At 35.9% G+C, this 20,764-nt stretch overlaps 1 protein-coding gene across 1 annotated transcript in view; it reads right to left on the bottom strand.

Moving 5' to 3' along the window:
* Nucleotides 1–20,764, bottom strand: part of ADAM9 (ADAM metallopeptidase domain 9) — a 138,373-nt gene that overhangs the window by 77,787 nt on the left and 39,822 nt on the right. The window contains exons 10-11 of the mRNA XM_055335390.1: nucleotides 17,761–17,842; nucleotides 16,910–17,043 (exon numbers count right to left, since the gene is read on the bottom strand). Coding sequence (XP_055191365.1) covers nucleotides 16,910–17,043; nucleotides 17,761–17,842 — 216 coding nt within the window. The remainder of the gene's footprint in view (nucleotides 1–16,909; nucleotides 17,044–17,760; nucleotides 17,843–20,764) is intronic.

Here is a 20,764-nt window from a genome sequence, read left to right as displayed (position 1 = left end):
AAGAACTACACAAATACATGGAGGTTAAAGAACATTCTACTAAAAAACGAATGAGTCAACCAGAAAATTAAAGAAGAATTTATAAAATGCATGGAAGCAAATGATTATGAAAATACAACAGTTCAAAATTTTTGAGATGCAGCAAAGATATGAGGGAAGTATATAGTAATGCAGGGCTTCCTCGGGAAGAAAGAAAAGTCTCAAATACACAATCTAACCTTACACCTAAAGGAGCTGAAAAAAGAACAGCAAATAAAGCCTAAAACAAACAGGACAAGGGAAATAATAAAGATGACAGCAGAATCAATGATATATAAATCAAAAAACCACAGAAGAGATCAATGAAACTAGGAGTTGGTTCTTTGAAAAAATTAACGAAATGGATAAACCCCTAACCAGATTTATCAAAAAGAAAAGAGAAAGGAGGGGCAGCCCCGGTGGTGCAGCGGTTTACTGCCACCTGCAGTCCAGGGCCTGATCCTGGAGACCCGGGATCCAGTCCCACGTCAGGCTCCCTGCATGGAGCCTGCTTCTCCCTCTGCCTGTGTCTCTGCTCTCTCTCTCTCTCTCTCTCTCTGCCTCTCTCTCTCTCTCTCTCTGCCTCTCTCTCTCTCTCTGTCTCTCATGAATAAATAAATAAAATCTTTAAAAAAAAAAAAGAAAAGAAAAGAGAAAGGACCCAAATAAATAATATCATGAATGAAGAGAGAGATCACAATCAACACCACAGCAATTATAAGAGAATATTATCAGCAATTACATGCCAACAAAACAGGCAACCTGGAAGAAATGGATAAATTTCTAGAAACATATCAACTACCAAAACTGAAACAAGAAATAGAAAACCTGAACAGACCCATAACAAGCAAAGAAATTAAATCAGTAAATAAAAATCTCCCAATAAACAAAAGTCCAGGGCCAGATGGCTTCCCAGGGGAATTCTACCAAACATTTAAAGAAGAATTAATACCTATTCTTCTGAAACTGTTCCAAAAAAGATGGAAGGAAAACTTCCAAACTCATCCTATGAGGCCAGCATTACCTTGATCCCAAAAATCAGACAAAGACCACACAGAAAAGGAAAATAACAGACCAATATCCCTAATGAACAGGGATGTAAAAATTCTCACCAAGATACGAGCTAATAGGATCTGACAGTATATCAAAAGAATTATTCACCATGATCAAGTGTGATTTATTCCTGGGCTGCAAAGGTGGTTCAATATCCACAAATCAATGTGATATGCCACATTAATAAAGAAAGGACAAGTATTATATGATCCTCTCAATTGATGCAGAAAGAGCATTTGACAAAATACTGCATCCTTCTTGATAAAAACCCTCAACAAAGTAGGGATAGAGGAAACATACCTCAATAGCATAAAGGCCAAATACGAAAGACACACAGCTAATATCATCCTCTTTGGAGAAAAACTGAGAGCATTTATCCTAAGGTCAAGAACAACATAGGGATGTCCATTCTCACCACCACTGTTCAACATAGTACTGGAAGTCCTAGCCTCAGCACTCAGACAACAAAAAGAACGAAAGGCATCCAAATCATCAAGAAGTCAAACTTTCACTCTTAGCATATGACACCGTATTCTATGTAGAAAACCTGAATGATTCCACCAAAAAATTGCTACAACTGATACAGGAAATTAGCAAAGTTGCAGGATACATAGCCTACACAGGAAGTCTCTTATAGTTCTATCCACCAATAATGAAGCAACAGAAAGTGAAATCAATGAATTGATCTTATTTACTCCATAAGATACCTAGGAATAAACCTAACCAAAATAAAAGATCTGTGTTCCAAAAACTGAAGAACACTTATGAAAGAAATTGAGGAAGACACAAAGAAATGGAAAAACATTCCATATTCATGGATTGGGAGAACAAATGCTGTTAAAATGTCTATACTATGGGGGCATCTGGATAGGTGGCTCAGTGATTGAGCATCTGCATTCAGCTCAGGTCGTGATCCTGGGATCGAGCCTCAAACCCCTCTGCCTGTGTCTCTGTCTCTCATGAATAAATAAATAAAAATCTTTATAAAAATGTCTATACTACTGAAAGCAATCCACATATTCAACACAGTCCTTATCAAAATACCATCAGCATTTTTCCAGAGCTGGAACAAACAATTCTAAAATTTGTATAGAACCAGAAAAAAACCCTGAGTAACCAAAGTAATGTTGAAAAAGAAAACCAAAACTGGAGGCATCACAATTCTGGACATTAAGCAGTATTACAAAGCTATAATATTCAAGGCAGTAAGGTATTGGCACAACAAACACATTAATCATGGAACAGAATACAGAACCCAGAAATGGACCCTCACATCTATGATCAGCTAAACTTCAACAAAGCAGGAAAGAACAACCAATGGAAAAAGGACAGTGTCTTCAAAAAACAGTGTTGGGAAACCTGAAGCAGCATGCAGAAGAATGAAACTGGACTACTTTCTTACACAATCCAAACAAATAAATTCAAAGTGGATTAAAGATCTTAATGTGAGACAGGAAACCATCAAAATCCTAGGGGAAATTCTTTGACCTCAGCCACAGCAACTTCTTACTACACACATCACCACAGGCAAGAGAAACAAAAGCAAAAATGAACTATTCAGGCTTCAAGATAAAAAGCTCTGCACAGCAAAGGAAACAGTCAACAAAACTAAAAGGCAACCTTCAGAATGGGAGAAGATACTTGCAAATGTCTCATCAGATAAAGGGCTGGTATCCAAAATCTATAATGAACTTATCAAATTCAACACCCAAAAAACAAATAATCCAATCAAGAAATGGGCAGAAGACATGAACAGATATTTCTCCAAAGAAGACATACAAATGGCCAAGAGACACATGAAATAATGCTCAACCTCACTCAGCATCAGGGAACTAGAAAATCAAAACCACAATGAGATACCACCTCACACCAGTCAGAATGGATAAAATTAACAAAACAGGGAACAACAGACGTTGGCAAGGATAGTGTGATAGAGGAACCCTCTTACACTGCTGGTGGGAATGTAAACTGGTGCGGCCACTCTAGAAAACAGTATGGAGGTTCCTCAAAAAGTGAAAAATAGAGCTACCCTATAGTCCAGCAATTGTACTACTGGGTATTTATCCAAAGGATACAAACATAGTGATTCAAAGGGGCACATGAACCCCAATGTTTATTAGCAGCAATGTCCACAATAGCCAAACTATGGAAAGAGCTCAGATGTCCATCAACTGATGAATGGATAAAGAAGAGTGGTATATATACAATGGAATATTACTCAACCATAAAAAAGAATGAAATCTTGCATTTGCAACGATGCAGATGGAACTAGAGGATATTATGCTAAGCAAAAGAAATTAATCAAAGACAATTCTATGATTTCAATCATATATGGAAATTAAGAAACAAAACAGAGGATTATAGGGGAAGGGAGGAAAAAGTAAAATAAGATGAAATCAGAGAGAGAGACAAACCATAAGAGACTCCTAAGTATAGAAAACAAACTGAGGGTCACTAAAAGAGAAGTGGTAAAAGGGATGGGATAACTGGGTGATGGGCATTCAGGAGGACACTTGATATAATGAGCACTTGGGTGTATATGCAACTGATGAATCACTAAATTCTATCCCTGAAACTAATAATATACTACATGTTAACTAAATTGAATTTAAATAAATAAATGTTTTTAAAAAGCAGAATAAAAGAGAAATAAAGTTGCCCTTATTGTGGGTGGAAGGGCTAAGAGACAAATTACTATCAGACATACAGTAAAAGCAATTCAAAAAGGGTTTTTCAAGATAATTAAAAAATAATACCTACTTGAAGATCAGAGGTGCAAGAGAACCAAAGAGTAATGGAAGTGATAACTATGTAAGTAAATCTAAACAAATAGGAATGAACAATGTTTGTTAAGCAGCGATAATAATACATTCCTAACACATAGCCATATATATGTCAGGAAGTAGATAAAGTTAAACTGTTCTAAAGTCCTTGAATTACGTAAGGAAGAATATGATTTAATATTAAACATGATAAATTAAGGAGACATGTTATAATTTTTAGAGTAACTCTCCCCTCAAAAAATCAAAGATTATATAACTTCCATCCTAATAGAGGCAAAATAATGAATACTGAAAACACACTAGTAACCCACAATAAATACATTTTTTTTAAAAGAACATAATAGAAGTGAGACAAAAAAACACACAGGATGTTAGATTTAAACCCAAATACTGCATCTCATTAATTCTGAAACACATTCCTCACATATTTAAAATACTCTGAAATTGAGGTTCATCTAACAAAGTATTAATTTAACTGACACCATTTTTCCTTCTTAGTGGTATGTTAATAATGATGTATCTTACAATCAATTACATCTATGTTTAAATAAATACAGTACATTACTAATTACATTAAACGTAAACAAATTAAATTATACAATTAAGAGATAAATACTGTCAAGCTGGATTTAAAAATAAAACCTAAACATATGTTGTTTCAATCATATATCTAAAACATAAGGATAAAGAAAAGTTCAAAGTCAAAGGATAGAAAAAATATACTTTTGATATGAAAAAAAAAACTGGCGAAGCCAAATTATTATCAGACAAGATTGACAGTCTAATCAATAAAAAGGAAATGGAGACATACAGATTGAGCAAAAATAAAACTGTTCACAAATGATATAGTCATCTATGTAAAAAATCCAAAAGAATCAACAAAAAAAATTTCTGCAATAAGCGATTAAAGCAAACTAAAGCAATGAAATCTTCTTTTATAGAAAAGAAGATTACAAGTCAGTTGCGTTCTTATATACCAGCAACAATCAGAATATGAAATTAAAAACGCATATCATTTACATTAGCAAAACCAAAACCAAAACAAACAAACAAAAATACTTAGGCATAAATCTAACAAAATATATACAAGATCTAGAGAAGAAAAACTTCAAAACTCTGATGAAAAAAAATATCAAAAATGACCTAAATAAATGGAGAGATATTCCATGTTCAAGGATAGGAAAACTAAATACCATAAAGATGTCCATTCTTCCCAATTTAATCTATAGATTTAATGCAATCCCAATTAAAATTAACCCAGCTAGTTATTTTTTGAGTATAAACAAAGTGACCTAAAGTTTATATGGGGAGACTAAAGACTCATAATAACCAATACAATACTGAAAGAGAACGAAATTTAAAAAGTGAAAGTATCTGACTTTCAGATTTATCATCAAGCTACAGTAAATCAAGACAGCATGGTATTGGCAAAAGAATAGACAAATGGATCAATGGAAGAGAATCAAGTCCACATAAACCCACACAAATACAGTTAACATATCTTTGACAAACGAACAAAGACAATTTAATGGAAAAAGACGGTCCTTAACCCATTAAGAGTATCTGCTGCAGAGAAAGAATTACACTCTTGGTGGGAATGTAAACTGGTACAGTCACTCTGAAAAACAGTACAGAGGTTCCTCAGAAATTTAAAAATAGAACCCTATGATCCAGCAATTACACTACTTGGGTATTTACCCAAATGATCAAAACTACTGATTCAAAGGGATACATGTACCTCAATGTTTATAGCAGTATAAAACAATAACCAAATTATGGAAAGATCCCAAATGCCCATCAACTGATGAATGGATAAAGATGTGGCATATAGACAATGTAATATTACTCAGCCATAAAAAAGAATGAAATCTTGCCATTTGCAACAACATAGATGGAGCTAGAGGGTATTAGTAAGCAAAATAAGTCATTCAGAGAAAGACAAATAGCATATGATTTCTCTCATATGTGGAATTTAAGAAACAAAACAAATGAACATAGGGGATAAAAAGAGAGGGGTAAACCAGAAAAAAGACTCTCAACTGTAGAGAACTGAGGGTTACTGGAGGGGAGGTGGGCAGGGGATGGGTTAAACGGGTGATGAATATTAAGTAGGGCACTTGTGAGCACTGGATGTTGTATGTAAGTGATGAATAAATTCTACACCTGAAACTAATATTACACTGTATGTTATCCAACTGGAATTTAAATAAAAACTTGCAAAAGAAAAGAAAAAGAAGAGTATCTGCAAAATCTTTAGCAAACATCATATTTAATTGTAAAATGCTGAAAGCTTTCCTTTTAATACCAATGTAGGTGACATATGGTAACTATATTTGTGGTGTGCATACTATAATGTATAGAATTGTCACTATGTTGTACAGTGTGAAATTAATATAACATTATATGTTAACTTTTCTTTGTTAAAAAAAAAAAAGTAAGACAAAGATGCACATTACCACCACATCTACTTGAATATTGTACAGGAGGTCTTAGCCAGTACAGTCAGGTAATATAAATAAATAAAAGATGTAAGGATTTATTAGGTAGAAACACAACTATCATTACTGCCAGATATGATTATATAAGTTAAAATTTAAAAGAATATAAGTGTGTAGCACCAATAGGCCACTAAATATAAAATAAATATAAGAAATCAATTTTATTTTTATACAAAAAATCATAGTTAATTTTTAAAAGAGAAATCATTTATAATAGCACATAAAAATATAAAGTATAGGAATAATACTAACAAAAGCAGTTTAAATCTCTATAGAGAAATATAAAACGAATTAAAGATCATGGACTTGAAGATTCCTTATTGAAAATGTTAATTCTTCATCAACCTAATCTAGAGATTTAAAACAGTATCAATCAAATCCCCAATAAGACTCTTTGTGGATTTGGATGACTTAATTCTAAAATCTACACAAAGCCAGAAACAGCCAAGACACTCGTAAATAAGTAGGTCAAAGTAGGATAACTTTATACAACCAATTCTAAAGCTGTGATAATTAGGAACTACAGTAGTGATATAAATATTGACTAATAAACAAATGCAGCTGAAGAGCCCAGAAACAGATACATATATTTGCAAACACTTGATTTATGACAAAAATATGCAAAGTAGCAATGAAAGGGATATCTTTTTAACACATGGTGCCAATTCAACAAAGCACTCATACTGGGAAAAAAGCCTGACCTCCACCCGACACAATGCACAAACAGTAATTCTGGGTGGGTTATGGACATAAATATGAAGGTTAAAACAGATGAAGAGTCTGAAAAATAACACACAAGAATACCTCTATGACATAAGTTAGGGAAGAATTTCTTAAACAAGATACAAAAAACAATAGTCATAAAGGAATAGATTGACATATATGACTATATCAAAATTAAAAATTTTCACTGAAAGTCACCAAAAAGTTTATAAAGAACTTCTACAAATCAATAAAAATAGTCAATCCAATAGCAAAACCAAGGAGAATGGGACTGAACAGTATCTTCACAAAAACACAAAATCCAAATGGCCTATAAACATAAACAGGCGATTTAATCTAATCTTATTAGTAATTAGGGAAATGCAAAGGAAAAGCACAGTAATATACCACTATATACCCAACTCATTAGCTAAAGTTTAAAGTAGAGAATATCAATTGATGGAGAGATATGCAGTCAGCAATCACTGCACCCCACAATACATCTTCTCCAGCCACCTCTGATTTTAGCAGTTATGGTGGATGGACTACCCACAACTTCTACCTCTAAGTCTTTTTTGAGTTGTAACTCAACAGGGGAGTTAAAATCCCAGGGGGCAATCTTCAAACCAAAAGAATATGGAAGATGGAAGCAACAAAAGTGAAAATACATCACAGCTACATGTATCAGGATGGACAAACATCACAAACACATCAGCTAAAAAAAGCCACAGTGACAGGAAGCATACTTGTATAATGCTGTTCATTTGCTCTAATCTATTCTATGAAGTGCACAAAACAGGCAAAAACTCAAGTGTGTAGGAATACATATTTATGTGGCAAAACTGTAAAGAAAAGCAAAGAAATGATTACCATAAAAATCAGGGTAAAAGTCAACTCTAGGGGAGAAGGTATAATGGGGAAAGCTATAGAAGGAAACTCTGAGGGTCCTGGTAGTGACTTGACGTTGGTTACACAAATGTTCACGTAAGAAAAATGTGGTCAGCTGTACATTTGTTTAGATTTTCTGTGTGTTCTTTATTTTTTGTAATAAAAGCGTGTTTTTGTTTGTTTGTTTTGTGTGTGTGTGTGTGTGTGTTTGTTTTGTTTTTTTAAGAGAACACATCACAAGTTCTATCAGAACAAAAAGGGACACCAGGGTGGCTCAGTGGTTCAGCCTCTGGCTCAGGACGTGATCCCGGAATCCAGGGATCGAGTCCCACATCAGGTTCCCCACGGGTAACCTGCTTCTCCTTCTACCTATGTTTCTGCCTCTCTGTGTCTCTCATGAATAAATAAATAAAATCTTTAAAAAAAAAAAAAAGGAACAAGAAGGTCCAGCAAAAGGTAACCTTAGTGCTTCTATTTCTGTAGTTAGGCACCAAGGAGTCCAATAAACCCAAAGAGTACTCAGTTAGGACTAAGAAATCCTTAGAAAAAACAGGTGAACTCGCTCAGTCTCATGAGGTTGATGAGGTTGTTAAACATCAGAAAGCTGACATGAGGTTACAGCTTTTATAGTTTTATAGGAAGCAATCATCAAAAAAAAAAAAGAAAGAAAAGAAAGAAATGGAAGGAAGGAAGGAAGGAAGGAAGGAAGGAAGGAAGGAAGGAGGGAGGAAGGAAAGAAAGAAGAAAGAAAGAAAGAAAGAAAGAAAGAAAGAAAGAAAGAGAAGAGAGAGAGAGAAGAGAAGAAAGAAAGAAAGAAAGAAAGAAAGAAAGAAAGAAAGAAAGAAAGAAAGAAAGAAAGAAAGAAAGAAAGAATGAATCCAAGATAAAGGCCAGAGTAAGAGATAAACTTGGCAGACAGGTCAGGCTTTCCTCTAAAAAACAGAACAAAATAAAACAAAAATCCACAAGATGCAACAGAAAACACCACCATTAATAAATCTAGGAAACTGAACTTAAATGAAATTTTTTAAAAAATAGTAACTTTTGTTGCATCACAAAAAAAAAAAAAAAATCTAGGAGATTTACCACCAACAGCTGAAGGAAGAAGTCCATTTTACCTAGCACAGGCTAGAGCCATCTGTCTAAGGAGGTAATGCCCATAGATCTTAAAGAGTTCATCCAACACCATCTCCCTGATGTCCATTGCACCCTCTGCCCAGAGTACTTCTGTGTTAACGGTGAAAGGGAATGCAGTGCCGTCTGGGGTAGTTCACTTGTTCCTCAGAAGAAGCAGGCTCTCCCCTTCATTCACTAGTGAAGGTCTCACTTATGGTCTTTTGGGGGAGGTGGAAAACCTTTTATTCTCTAAGATTTTATATTCCTAGATCTAGAAAGTAATGTCCCTTCATTAGAAGTCTTTCTGGACCAAGCCATTACAAGTGCTGCCTCAAGACCACAGCTTCAGTCTCTGTTTGCTACGGATTCATAGTTTAAATAATGTTTTGTTTTGTTTTGTTTTGTTTTGTTTGTTGTTTCAGACATTTGTAAGTTGTGCCCAGGTTTTTACTGCTGAACAATGCATACACACATTGTTTGCTCACCCTCTCATTACTCCTCTAGAGCAAATTTCCAAATATAAAATTTCTGGTTCAAAAGTGTATCTTTAGGGTTTTAGACACAACCAATCTGCTCCACAGAAAACCTGTACCAATGCTCTTCACACTAGAAGCATAAGGGACTGGCCAGGTGACTTACATACCTTGGTTTCATAGGTTAAAAACAAGTTATTTCATTGTTTTGATTTACATTTCTGTTTAGGGACGTGGAGAAAAAGTTTCACAAATTTACTGACTTTTTCTATTTATGTCTTGTATTACAAGCTACCTGATCATATCCTTTCCTTTTTTTTTTATTTTAAAGATTTTATTTATTTATTCATGAGAGACAGAGAGAGAGAGAGAGAGAGAGAGAGAGAGAGGCAGAGATGCAGGCAGAGGGAGAAGCAGGCTCCATGCAGGAAACCTGACATGGGACTCGATCCTGGGTCCCAGGATCAGGCCCTGTGCTGACAGCGGTGCTAAAGCACTGAGCCACTCAGGCTGCCCAATTATATCCTCTCCTTTGCTCATCTGTAAATTTATATTTTTATTTGAAAAACAAACAAAAAACTTTGTCTCAGACATTTCAAACAGTATTCTTTGCTATTTGCCCTTTCACTGTTTCCTTTATAATTTGGGGGTAGGGTGGGGGAGTGGAAAGGTTTATGTCTATAAACACCTTTCTCTATCCAACATTATATCCATTAAGTCACGTTTTCTACTATTTCGTTATATATTTGGAATTTAATGCATACTGTATGGTGATTTTTTTCCAAATTCTTAACAAACCATTTGAGCCTCATTTACTGAATAACCCCATCTCAAAAAAAAAAAAAAAAAGACACTTTTACTATTTCTGAGGTTTCTACTTTGAGACTGTTGATATGTTTATCATGCATTTAAGTTAATATTATATAATTCCCAAATATAATAGTTCATACCAAAATCCTTCTTTAAAGGTCTTTTTCAATATTTTCTTCACTACTGTTGCAAAATTACTCTTCTAAATTGACTCTAAATTTATTTTTGTCAAGTTCTAGAATGAAAGAAATATATACATATCTGGAACTTGATTGGTATTAATAATAATTTATGAGTTAATTTGATAAAAATATATTTCCAATATTTAATTTTCTCATAAAAGAACACTGCCTTTACTCAAATTACATATTCCGACTTTCAGTAAAGTGTGTTCTTTAAACGAATTATATTTGCTATTAAGCTGATCCCAAGATATTCAGAATTTTTGACAAATATAATTTTTTGGCAAATACAGTTTTTTCCTCACATATTTCAAAGTAGTTATAACTGGTCTATTGGAAATCTATTTACTTTAAAACTGTATTTCTAATACTATTTAATTGGTTCCCTTGCTTTTCAAAACTAGACAATCATTAACATCGTTCACTATCCCCTCTTTTCAAATATTTATTCTTAAATCATCTTCTTATTCATCGCACTAAGCTAGAAAATCCAAACCAAGATAAGCTAATGGTACTGATAGTACCATGTATGCCCAATATGTTACGGTCTTTCCTCCAATCTTATCCCCATCCTTCTCCACTGTGTTCTTTGCTTAGGAGGTTGACCTACACAGACTGCATCCAATGAAATGTGCCCAATTGGAGGCACTGGCAGAGGAACAAAACTGATTATTCCTGAGTCTCACTCTATCAGGTCACCTGATGTTGGCAATTTCCCTCTACTTCAACTCCTCAATGGTCAGTCTCTCCTACAGCCACAGTTATTTCTCCCCATGATCCTGAACAATTCTCTCCTTTTATATTTTCTACATCCCTACCAGGTTACGTACTTAAGCTAACCCCAAAAAACTCCTTGCCTGTTCTCATGGGGAAAATGGGAGATCATCTTATATTCGAGATCATCTTCATTCATGTTGAAGTTTTAATACATAGTAAGTTTTAAACCTAATATTCATAGTACCATCTTATTCAAAATATTTTATAATTAGCCTTTAGACCTCTGACACAAGATTTACTTAGGAGAGTGTCTTTAAATTATCAATTCATTTAGGGTTTTTGGTATTAACATCTAGTTTTACTACACTGTGGCCCAAGGATGAGATCCTGTTCTGTTTCTTTTTTTTTTTTTTAAGATTTTATTTATTTATTCATAGAGAAAGAGAGAGGCAGAGGGATAAACAGGCTCCATGCAGGGAGCCCAATGTAGGACTCGATCCTGGGTCTCCAGATCACACCCCGGGCCACAGGTGGCACCAAACCGCTGTGCCAACAGGGCTGCCCAACCCTGTTCTGTTTCTGCTTCTTTTCTCAATTATATAAGTCTTTGGCAAAATATATAGTCATTGGCAAAATATATAGTCAATTTTTGTGGAGATTCCTGAACACCTGAAATGAAGATATATGTTCTGTTTGTACATAGTTATATTTTTATCCATTAAATCAACCATATTAATATTTATTTAAACCTCTATAATCTTATGTTTCGTTTATATAATCTGTTAGTGATTAAGAAAGCTGTTTTAAAATTTCCTGAAATATATGCTCATTTTCCCTTTACATGCCTTTCACATTATATATTTTAATAACATGATATCAACAATTATGATAAATGTTTATTAATGACTGTACATCCCAAAAATGAAAAGTGATCATGTTTGCCTTATTGTGAGTCTCTTTGTGTCAGGTATGTTTCCTAGATAAAACATTTAATTATAGTGGTTTGAGACCTAATCTGAGAGGCATTCCATATATTAACCGTTATATTTGGCCTTAAATTATTGTATCTTATACTTTGTATTTTGTAACACCTTAACAATATGTTCTTTTAGGCTTTTTTTTTTCTATGTAGAATATTTTCACTAAAAATTTTTTGTCCTGAGGAGCCTAGCTGGTTCAGTCAGTAGAGCAGGTGACACTTAATCTCAAGGTAATGAGGTCAAGCCCCATATTGGGTATGGAGCCCACTTTAAAAAAAAAAAAAATTGTCCTTATGAATTAGAAATGTACATCTTGTTTTCAATTCTACCTTGAGGTCATTATTATGACAACTTAAAATGTAGTCAGACATATATTTCTTCAATTGTCTGTGATTTTATACCTCCCCCACTCAACGGGTTTAATTTTTTTTTTTAATATTATGTATTTCTTTCAAGTTCCATTTGTTCTGGTTGCTCCTCCACTAAATCCAATGGCCCACAAACCGTTCTGTCCACTGTGTTCTCCACATCTACTCCATCCTTCTAACAGTTCACCTCTGTCCTTTCTCCCTGCAATCTGGGAAAGCTTATCAAGATTAAGTTGCAATCTTTTTCGAAACAGGCATTAAGAAGTTACCCAACCAGGGCCAATGAGTTCCCATGCTAGGACTGAGATAAATTCAGACCTCCTGGATCTACTGTTCACAAGGGAATCCCAAAAACTTCACCCCTGCTCTATTTCCTAACACAGGCAGCCGCAGAACCACTCCCTGCCTCAGTCACAGGGACAAATCTCGTGTCCTTTAGTCCTATTTACATTTATTATTATAGGAAGCTGTAGCTGCCTGTGAAGGCCTTTGTCTCCTTCCCATTCCCTTATTATGCACCCTGGAATCCACAGTGCATCATCAGTAAAACTCTGATATCCTCAACCTCTTCTCTGAAAGTACCTTCCACTGTCAAGCTCTACTTGAAATTCAGCTATTCTCTGATTTCATAGCTTCCATCAGAATGTTCTCAAGGAGTAGCAGCTTTTCCCCAGAACCCTCATACAACTAGAGATAGAATATAGTGTTCTTCCTCCAGATTGCTGCTTCCAGGTCATTCTTTCTTGCTCCTTCCTAAAATCTCCCAGCTCTGAATCTCATAAAATTAAACTCTTAGCTACCTTGATTACTAACATCTACCAATCCCTGGGGTTACTGCCTCTCATGTCCTTCTCACTAACATGGTCACTCTAACACTATCCTTGTCTTTATTTTTGCTGATTGCAATATGCAGGTAGATAATCCTATTAGTCCCTTGGGCTCTCTCCATGGCTTCAATTCCTGTCCTCCAATAATCTAATCCTCCACCATTCAACCACTCATTTCTAGGCTTTTAGTGGACATCTTACCATTACTGTAATTTATAATCTCAATTTTACACATCTTACTTTCCCTGGGTACACCTTTATACTCCAACGTAACTCTCATCCCACAAGCACATCCATTTCATTAGTGTTTCCCTTATCTCCTTGATGTCCCCCCTTTCCTAAGCCTTATCCATCTTAAATGTCATGGTCCATCATAATTACTCCTTTGCAAACAGATCTGACTTCCTTGCCCTTCTCTTACTTCATTGTATTTGGCCTAACTACAACCTGGTTAACATCACTCTCTTATGCACCTATGCAGTTGAACATACCTGCCTGAAAACACACAACCACAAACTAATCTCACTTAAAATTCACAACTATGAATCTCAAGTGACCCTTTAAAACTGCCTTCTAGGGGAACCTGGGTGGGTCAGGAGTTGAGTGTCTGCCTTCACCTCAGGTCATGATCTCAGGGTTCTGGGGTCGAGTTCCGCATCGGGCTCCCCACAGGGAGCTGCTTCTCCCTCTGCCTATGTCTCTACCTCTCTCTCTGTGTCTCTCATGAGTAAATAAATAAAACATTTTTTAAAAAATATATAAAATAAAACTGCCCTCTACTCCATTTATTCTCCCATTCTACCACATGACTATTTCATACCTTTTCCTATCTCCTGAAATCCCCAATAGCTCCTCCCTAACCTTTCAACTTACTTCTTACTTCACTGACAAAACTGAACCACAGGCTCCCACCACTACATATATCTATCTACCAGCAGCTACATCCATTTTTTCCTATTACTACAGATACTCTGAGCTTCATTAGAACAAACCCCTCCACTTGTGCCCCAGAACCCACACCCTCTCACCTACTCAAGGTCTACTACAGCAATGTTCCCCTCTTTGTCCCAGATCACCAACTTTACTCCTCCACTAAATTAATCCTATTAGCATACAAACCTGCTGTAAATTCTTCCATCTTGAAAAAAAGTCTAGCCATACTTCTTCCTTTATACTTGGTGCGTTTCCCTCAGATACCCACATAGCTTTCTACTTTCTACTTATCTCCTTCAAGTATTTAGTCTAATATCACCTCAAAGAAGCTTACCCTGACAACACAAATTTAAAATTACAACCTGACTTCTACCATCACCACTACTACCACCACCACAACACCTGGCCCTCCCAATCTTCTAATCCTATTATTTTATTTTATTTTCCATAGCACTTATCACCTAATGTTCTGTATTAGATGTATTTATTATGTCACTAGTTTGTCTTCTCCCATTAAAATGTAAACTCCATGAAGGGCAAGTCTTTTTCTAATTCACTGAGATATTCCAAGTGCCTAAAACAAAGTCTAGCACCTAGTCAATAAATACTTGATAAGGGGCACCCAGGTGGCTCAGTGGGTTAAGCATCTGACTCTTAGGTTTCAGCTCAGGTTGTGATCTCAAGGTCTTGAGATTGAACCTCAAGTCAGGCTCTGAGCTCAGCATAGGGTCTGCTTAAGTTTCTCTCTCCATCTCCCTCTGCCCCTGCCCTCTGCTCACTTGCACTCACTCACATGCCCTCTCTCTCCCTCTCTCTCTAATAAATTTAAAAATCTTAAAAAAATAAAATTTAAAAATGAACAAATAAATACTTGATGAGTGAATGAATAAAGTATGAATCCATTCTTCATTGCTTCTTACACCATTTTAAATTCCACTATAGCACTGTTTCAGGACAAGCCTTTCCTAACTGCATGCCACTGTTTTCATCTTAGTCTCCTTTCTTATCTCATGGCTGAGTATTCAGTTCTTATTCCCTGAATTCATGTCTTCTTCAACTTCACTTCCAGCCAAAGCAAATGCTAAATTTATTTCCATCTCCTACAGAAAATCTTTTACAAACATATGATTCTTCTTGTGAATATAATTATTTTTATTAAGTATAGTTTTTCTATGTTCTAACTTTTCCATACCTATTTTTCAGCCTAGTATTTGCTCAAAAACAGATAAATCCTGCAGCAAATTCTGCTTGAATACTTTCCTTTACACCATAATTTAATGAGAACTGTACTTTCAGATCTGAAGATAAAGAGCTGGCTAAGAGCTGTTATTATTATTCTTTCTGTGCTCCAGGAACTTGAGGGAGGTAGGAAAGGAAATGAACACTTGGGGCTATGGATATTCCCCATATGAAGTTTTCATTTGTGTTTGGAAAAGATGAACACCTTCCACAACTAATTTTTTCTCTGACTCAGCTTCTACTCACATATGCATTGTGACTATGTCCAGCTCTCTATTTAGCATTTCTGCCTACTGAGTTAGGTAGGAACCTTGTTCCCTTATGACAAATCTGCAACAAAAAGAAGCCCAATGACTCAGTGGTATTTCACCTAAAGACTCTCTACAGTGATTACTTTTGAACCCTGGCAGAGAAAGGGGTACTAAGATCACAGGCTCTGGATCCAGACCTCTTGACCTGAAATCTCAGCTTCAACACTTATTGTGATGTGTCACCTCACTTTCTTCATCCTTCACTAGAGATACCCACATCTCATCAGGTGTCTGAGCATTAAAGATTAATGCATTTTAAGTGCTTAGAACAGTTCCTAACACATAAAAAACATTCACTAATTTTTAACTCTGCTTTCTTCTCCTTTTTGTCTTGCCTCCCATTTTTACCTATAGAAGTAGATGTTAGCACTCTGTCAAGATCTCTTCCATTTACAGTGACAATGAAGTACTTTCTCAAGAAGGGATTTCTGAGTAAAGACTTCATATAGTCTCTCAAATCTAATCCAACCTGCACTACATCTGATAGAAATCTTTTGCTAATTCCTAATTCAGAAGTAAATTTTTCCATGTTTTTTTTTAAAGATTTTATTTATTTATTCATAGAGACACAGAGAGAGAGAGGGGCAGAGGCACAGGCAGAGGGAGAAGTAGGCTCCACACAGGGAGCCCGACGTGGGACTCGATCCAGGGTCCCCAGGATCAAACCCTGGGCTGCAGGCGGCGCTAAACCGCTGCGCCACCGGGGCTGCCCAAATTTTTCCATGTTCTTATATTCTTTTGGTGTGTCAATTCACACAAGAGTGTAGCTACATACTTGTGCCTACACAAATGTTTCTTTCTTAAACCTCTTTAGAATCATTAATTTAATTTAAAAATAGCACATTGGTATATTGTGTAATAAATTTCAGAGGAGCCAGGAATAATTTTTCTTTCTTTTTTTTTTTTTAGGAATAATTTTTCAACATAACATGAGTACATCACAAAATTTAAGAAACACTTATCTACGGTACCATGTTAAGAAGAACAAGAAGAAAGAATTCATTTACTCACGATGCTCCTGAATTCATGATGCAGCTCTTTGCTCCACAAAAACAATCTCTGCCATCATCATGATTCATTCCAAGGTTATGACCCAACTCATGAGCAACAATGGATGCAAACGTCTCCACTGTGATTTGCCCAAACTGTCCAAACACAGGAAAGTACTAATTAGGTTTCTGAACAAAAAGGATATGTTTATTATTTTTTCCACAAGAGGAAATTAATCACTATGATGATGACAGTCTTTATGATAAATCATGCACCCAACATCAGTCTTCAAACATTTCACTAAGAAACTGATATGACACAGAGGTAGATCCTTTAAGCAACAGACCAATTATTTCAGCACTAATAAGTTATTCACAATGATTTGTGGGAAAACAGATTCATGGTTCTAATTTAATTTTCTTGAATGGAGTTTTAACTTTCTTGTCCATAAAAAGTAAGGGGCTAATAAACACGTAATATTAGAAAACTTAATCTAGTCTCTAAAGAAAGAACACGTCTACCACTTCTACCCAAAGTAGTATTTTAAGGACTAGGGGAGGAAGTGTGCAGTCAAAAGCACCACACTGTTCTTTTTTTTTTTTTTTAAGAATTTTATTCTTTTTTTGTTTTTAATTTTTTTAAAAGATTATTTATTTATTTATTCATAGAGATACAGAGAGAGAGAGAGGCAGAGACACAGGCAGAGGGAGAGGCAGGCTCCATGCAGAGAGCCTGACGTGGGACTCGATCCAGGGTCTCCAGGATCACACCCTGGGCTGCAGGCAGCGCTAAACCGCTGCACCACAGCGACTGCCCCACGACACTGTTCTAATGCAGATGTCCAAAGGTAAATATCAAGAACAAAAACATACCACATTAATCCCGCCTGCGTGGCTCCTTGAACATACTGTTCCCACAAATGCCATTCCCGCAGTCCCACCAAAACCTTTCTTCCTAAATAAAAATACAAGGTAAAAGTTAGAAAATGTAGTTGGGAGGGTGAAAGGAACAAACTACTCTTATTCCTTTGGATAAGCTTAAACTGGGCTGGTAGAACCCACAACAACTGGAGAAAAATAGCAGTTACATTGACATTTTAAAATCAGAATACAATTAAGTCTTATTTCTTTTTTATTATCCGAGAATGAGACTAATATCACAAGCTCATTTTTTAGACAACTGAAGATATGTTTTAGATACCAAACCAAGGGTTTTTTCCTACTCTCTAGATGAAAAATCTTCCTAAAACACATTATATTTGCTTATTCAAAAATTATAATAAGGAGGGGCAGGTAACACGTGCAATGAACATACACAGGAGGCTGCAGGGCAGGGAGTGCAGGGGACAAAAGAACCACAGGGGTCTCCATGTGGCTCCCGGTCAGTCATCCCCAACACACTTGTATCTCAGGGCCTATTTTCTCCACCTGGAACTCTTTTGCCCAACAAATACTCCGAACTCGTTCTCTCACCTCCTTCTCTCGCTTCTCTCATTTCCACAAGTCTTCTCTATGAGGCCTTCCCTCACCAATTCAACCTGATTTCTCTGATACTTCTTTATCTTGGCATATGCCAACTATTTATTGAGTAGAAAAGCATAATAACAACACCACAATGTACTTAAAATGTTCCATAAGCCTTCACAGGTACTTTACAAAAGTAACCTCATTTGATCCTGAAACCCTACTAGATAAAAATCATTGTGCCTGCCCACTGAACAGTTTAAGAAACTGAGGCTGTGGTAAGTTGTATCTTTAGCTGTTAGGTCACCAAGCAGGGGTCTGACATACTGCTACCTGATTCCACATTTACCACCCTCAATAGCTATACCATCCCAGCCCTTTCTCCCCCGTAGCCAGGTAAGCATGTTCTAATTAGGGTGAAATGCAAGAAAAGAAATCTGTCTTTACATCTCCACCTGGAGCTAAGCCTACAGTACAATAAAAATTGTGGCTACTAAGTTTCTTCAAACATTTCCTGGACTCTGAGTCAGAAAATGAGCTTCACTGGTTGTAATCTTAATCTTCCAGGGAGACATGCACCTACAGGAAAAATTAGGTGCTTATTCCTTCACATGATGATAGGAAATTAGAACCCAAGACACTATGTATATCTGGTTCCATTATCACAAATTTATAGATGACAGAGGCCACATGACATGCCTAAGCTCATGACGTTTCTTTCTGTACCAGTCTCCATTAACAAGCCAAGGCAGGCAATTCCTTCAGGTGAGAAAGGCAGATGCCAGCCCCTTGGCCTACAGTGGCTAAGACAAAGGCAAGGAGATGGAGAATTCAGCCTTATGCATCATCTCAGGCAGAGCTTCTCAAACTATCAAGAGAGAAGGGCCAATAATTTTCGCTTTAATTTCCAATTCACCGCAGACCAATATGTCTTTATTGTCCCTTTTTTTTAATTGAAATCATTGATATATTAGTTTCAGGTGTATAATTGCATAATTATACACCTTATGAAATGCTCACCACCATAAGTATAGTTACACTCCATACTTTTACTTCTACCCTTTCTGCTCTATTTTTCCTCCTTACCAGTTATTAGTATTTAATATACACATTCTTTTATCTCACTTATTACTAATCTCCTCTACCAGAATATAGACTCCATGATCCCAAGAATTTTTGTCTGGACAAACACAGTAGAACTATGTGATTTTCCTTCCAGAAAATTCTAGAAAATGGAAATTAACCCACATTAACAGAGAAAAGATTAGTGGTTGCTTGGGGAGGGAATGTTTTTTGGAGGAGAGAGGAGACTGGATTACCAAGAGGCCAAGAAAACTTCTGAAGGGAATGGATATGTTTATTATCTTGATCAATGTTTCATGGTTATATACATATGTCAAAACTCATCAAAACGTACACTTTAAATATGTGCAGTTTAATCTTCATCAGTAATACCTCAATAAACCTGCTTAAAAATTTAAGACATTTTAAAAATAGGGAGTTTGTCTGCTTTATTCATTGCTATCCCCAATGCGCAGGGTATACACCTAATAAATATATTATAAATGAATGAACAAATCTTTCTCTGGGGCATCTGACCAGCAAGAAGAGGACTAGAGATCCTGACATAAGGGGCTTGCCAAGGAAACATTTTAGCCAGATCACACTCTACTTAATGCCATAGCCCCCAGGTCCTACTCATGTATTCCATGCTTCCAAAAGGCTCTTTAGTACCCCGTTTCTTAACCAAAAATACAACCAGGGATCATCAGACATTTGGGAAATGCCTCTAGCATGACAGATGGATACCAGACACGAAAGAAAAGACAGCTTGGTAGGTTTGGTTGGGCAAGGTGTGGGAAATGTGCTGGATGTCCGTTCCTTCTGGCCCTTTGTGAACTAGAAGGCGTGCTCACTAGTAGGAGGATACTTGCACATGTAACTTCACTAAAAATTAATAAAAAGGTCAGGACCAAGCCTTTGTGATTACAGGGCTATAAAAATCCATTCTGACATTTTCACTGCCTTGCTTTAAATTAGCTCACATAACGAAACAAAATAAAATCAAGGAAAAACTTTTCCTCGGAAAAGAATTATGAGTTTTAGGTCAATACTAAGGGAGGAAAAAATATATAAATTGGAACATTTCTCTGCAAAAAAGCCAACCTATCAAGTTAGAAGACTTTTGGTGAAGCCAGAGGGTTTGCCAAGCAAAGAAGGCTACAGCAGGCACAGGTCTTCGAAACAGAAGCCCTCCACCCAGAAAACTTAAAGAAAAATGAAATGATTTAAATAGTTTTAAATGAGGATTTTGCTCTAAGTTTTGGACTGTATTTATATTAAGTTATCTATAAGTTTAGGTTTTATTATGATACCATGAAAATGCTATATAAAAGAAGAAATTTTTAAAAAT

Source organism: Nyctereutes procyonoides, unplaced genomic scaffold, assembly GCF_905146905.1.
Source record: "Nyctereutes procyonoides isolate TBG_1078 unplaced genomic scaffold, NYPRO_anot_genome, whole genome shotgun sequence".
In the NCBI taxonomy this organism is placed as follows: Eukaryota; Metazoa; Chordata; class Mammalia; order Carnivora; family Canidae; genus Nyctereutes; species Nyctereutes procyonoides.
This window is presented reverse-complemented; position numbering and strand designations above follow the sequence as displayed.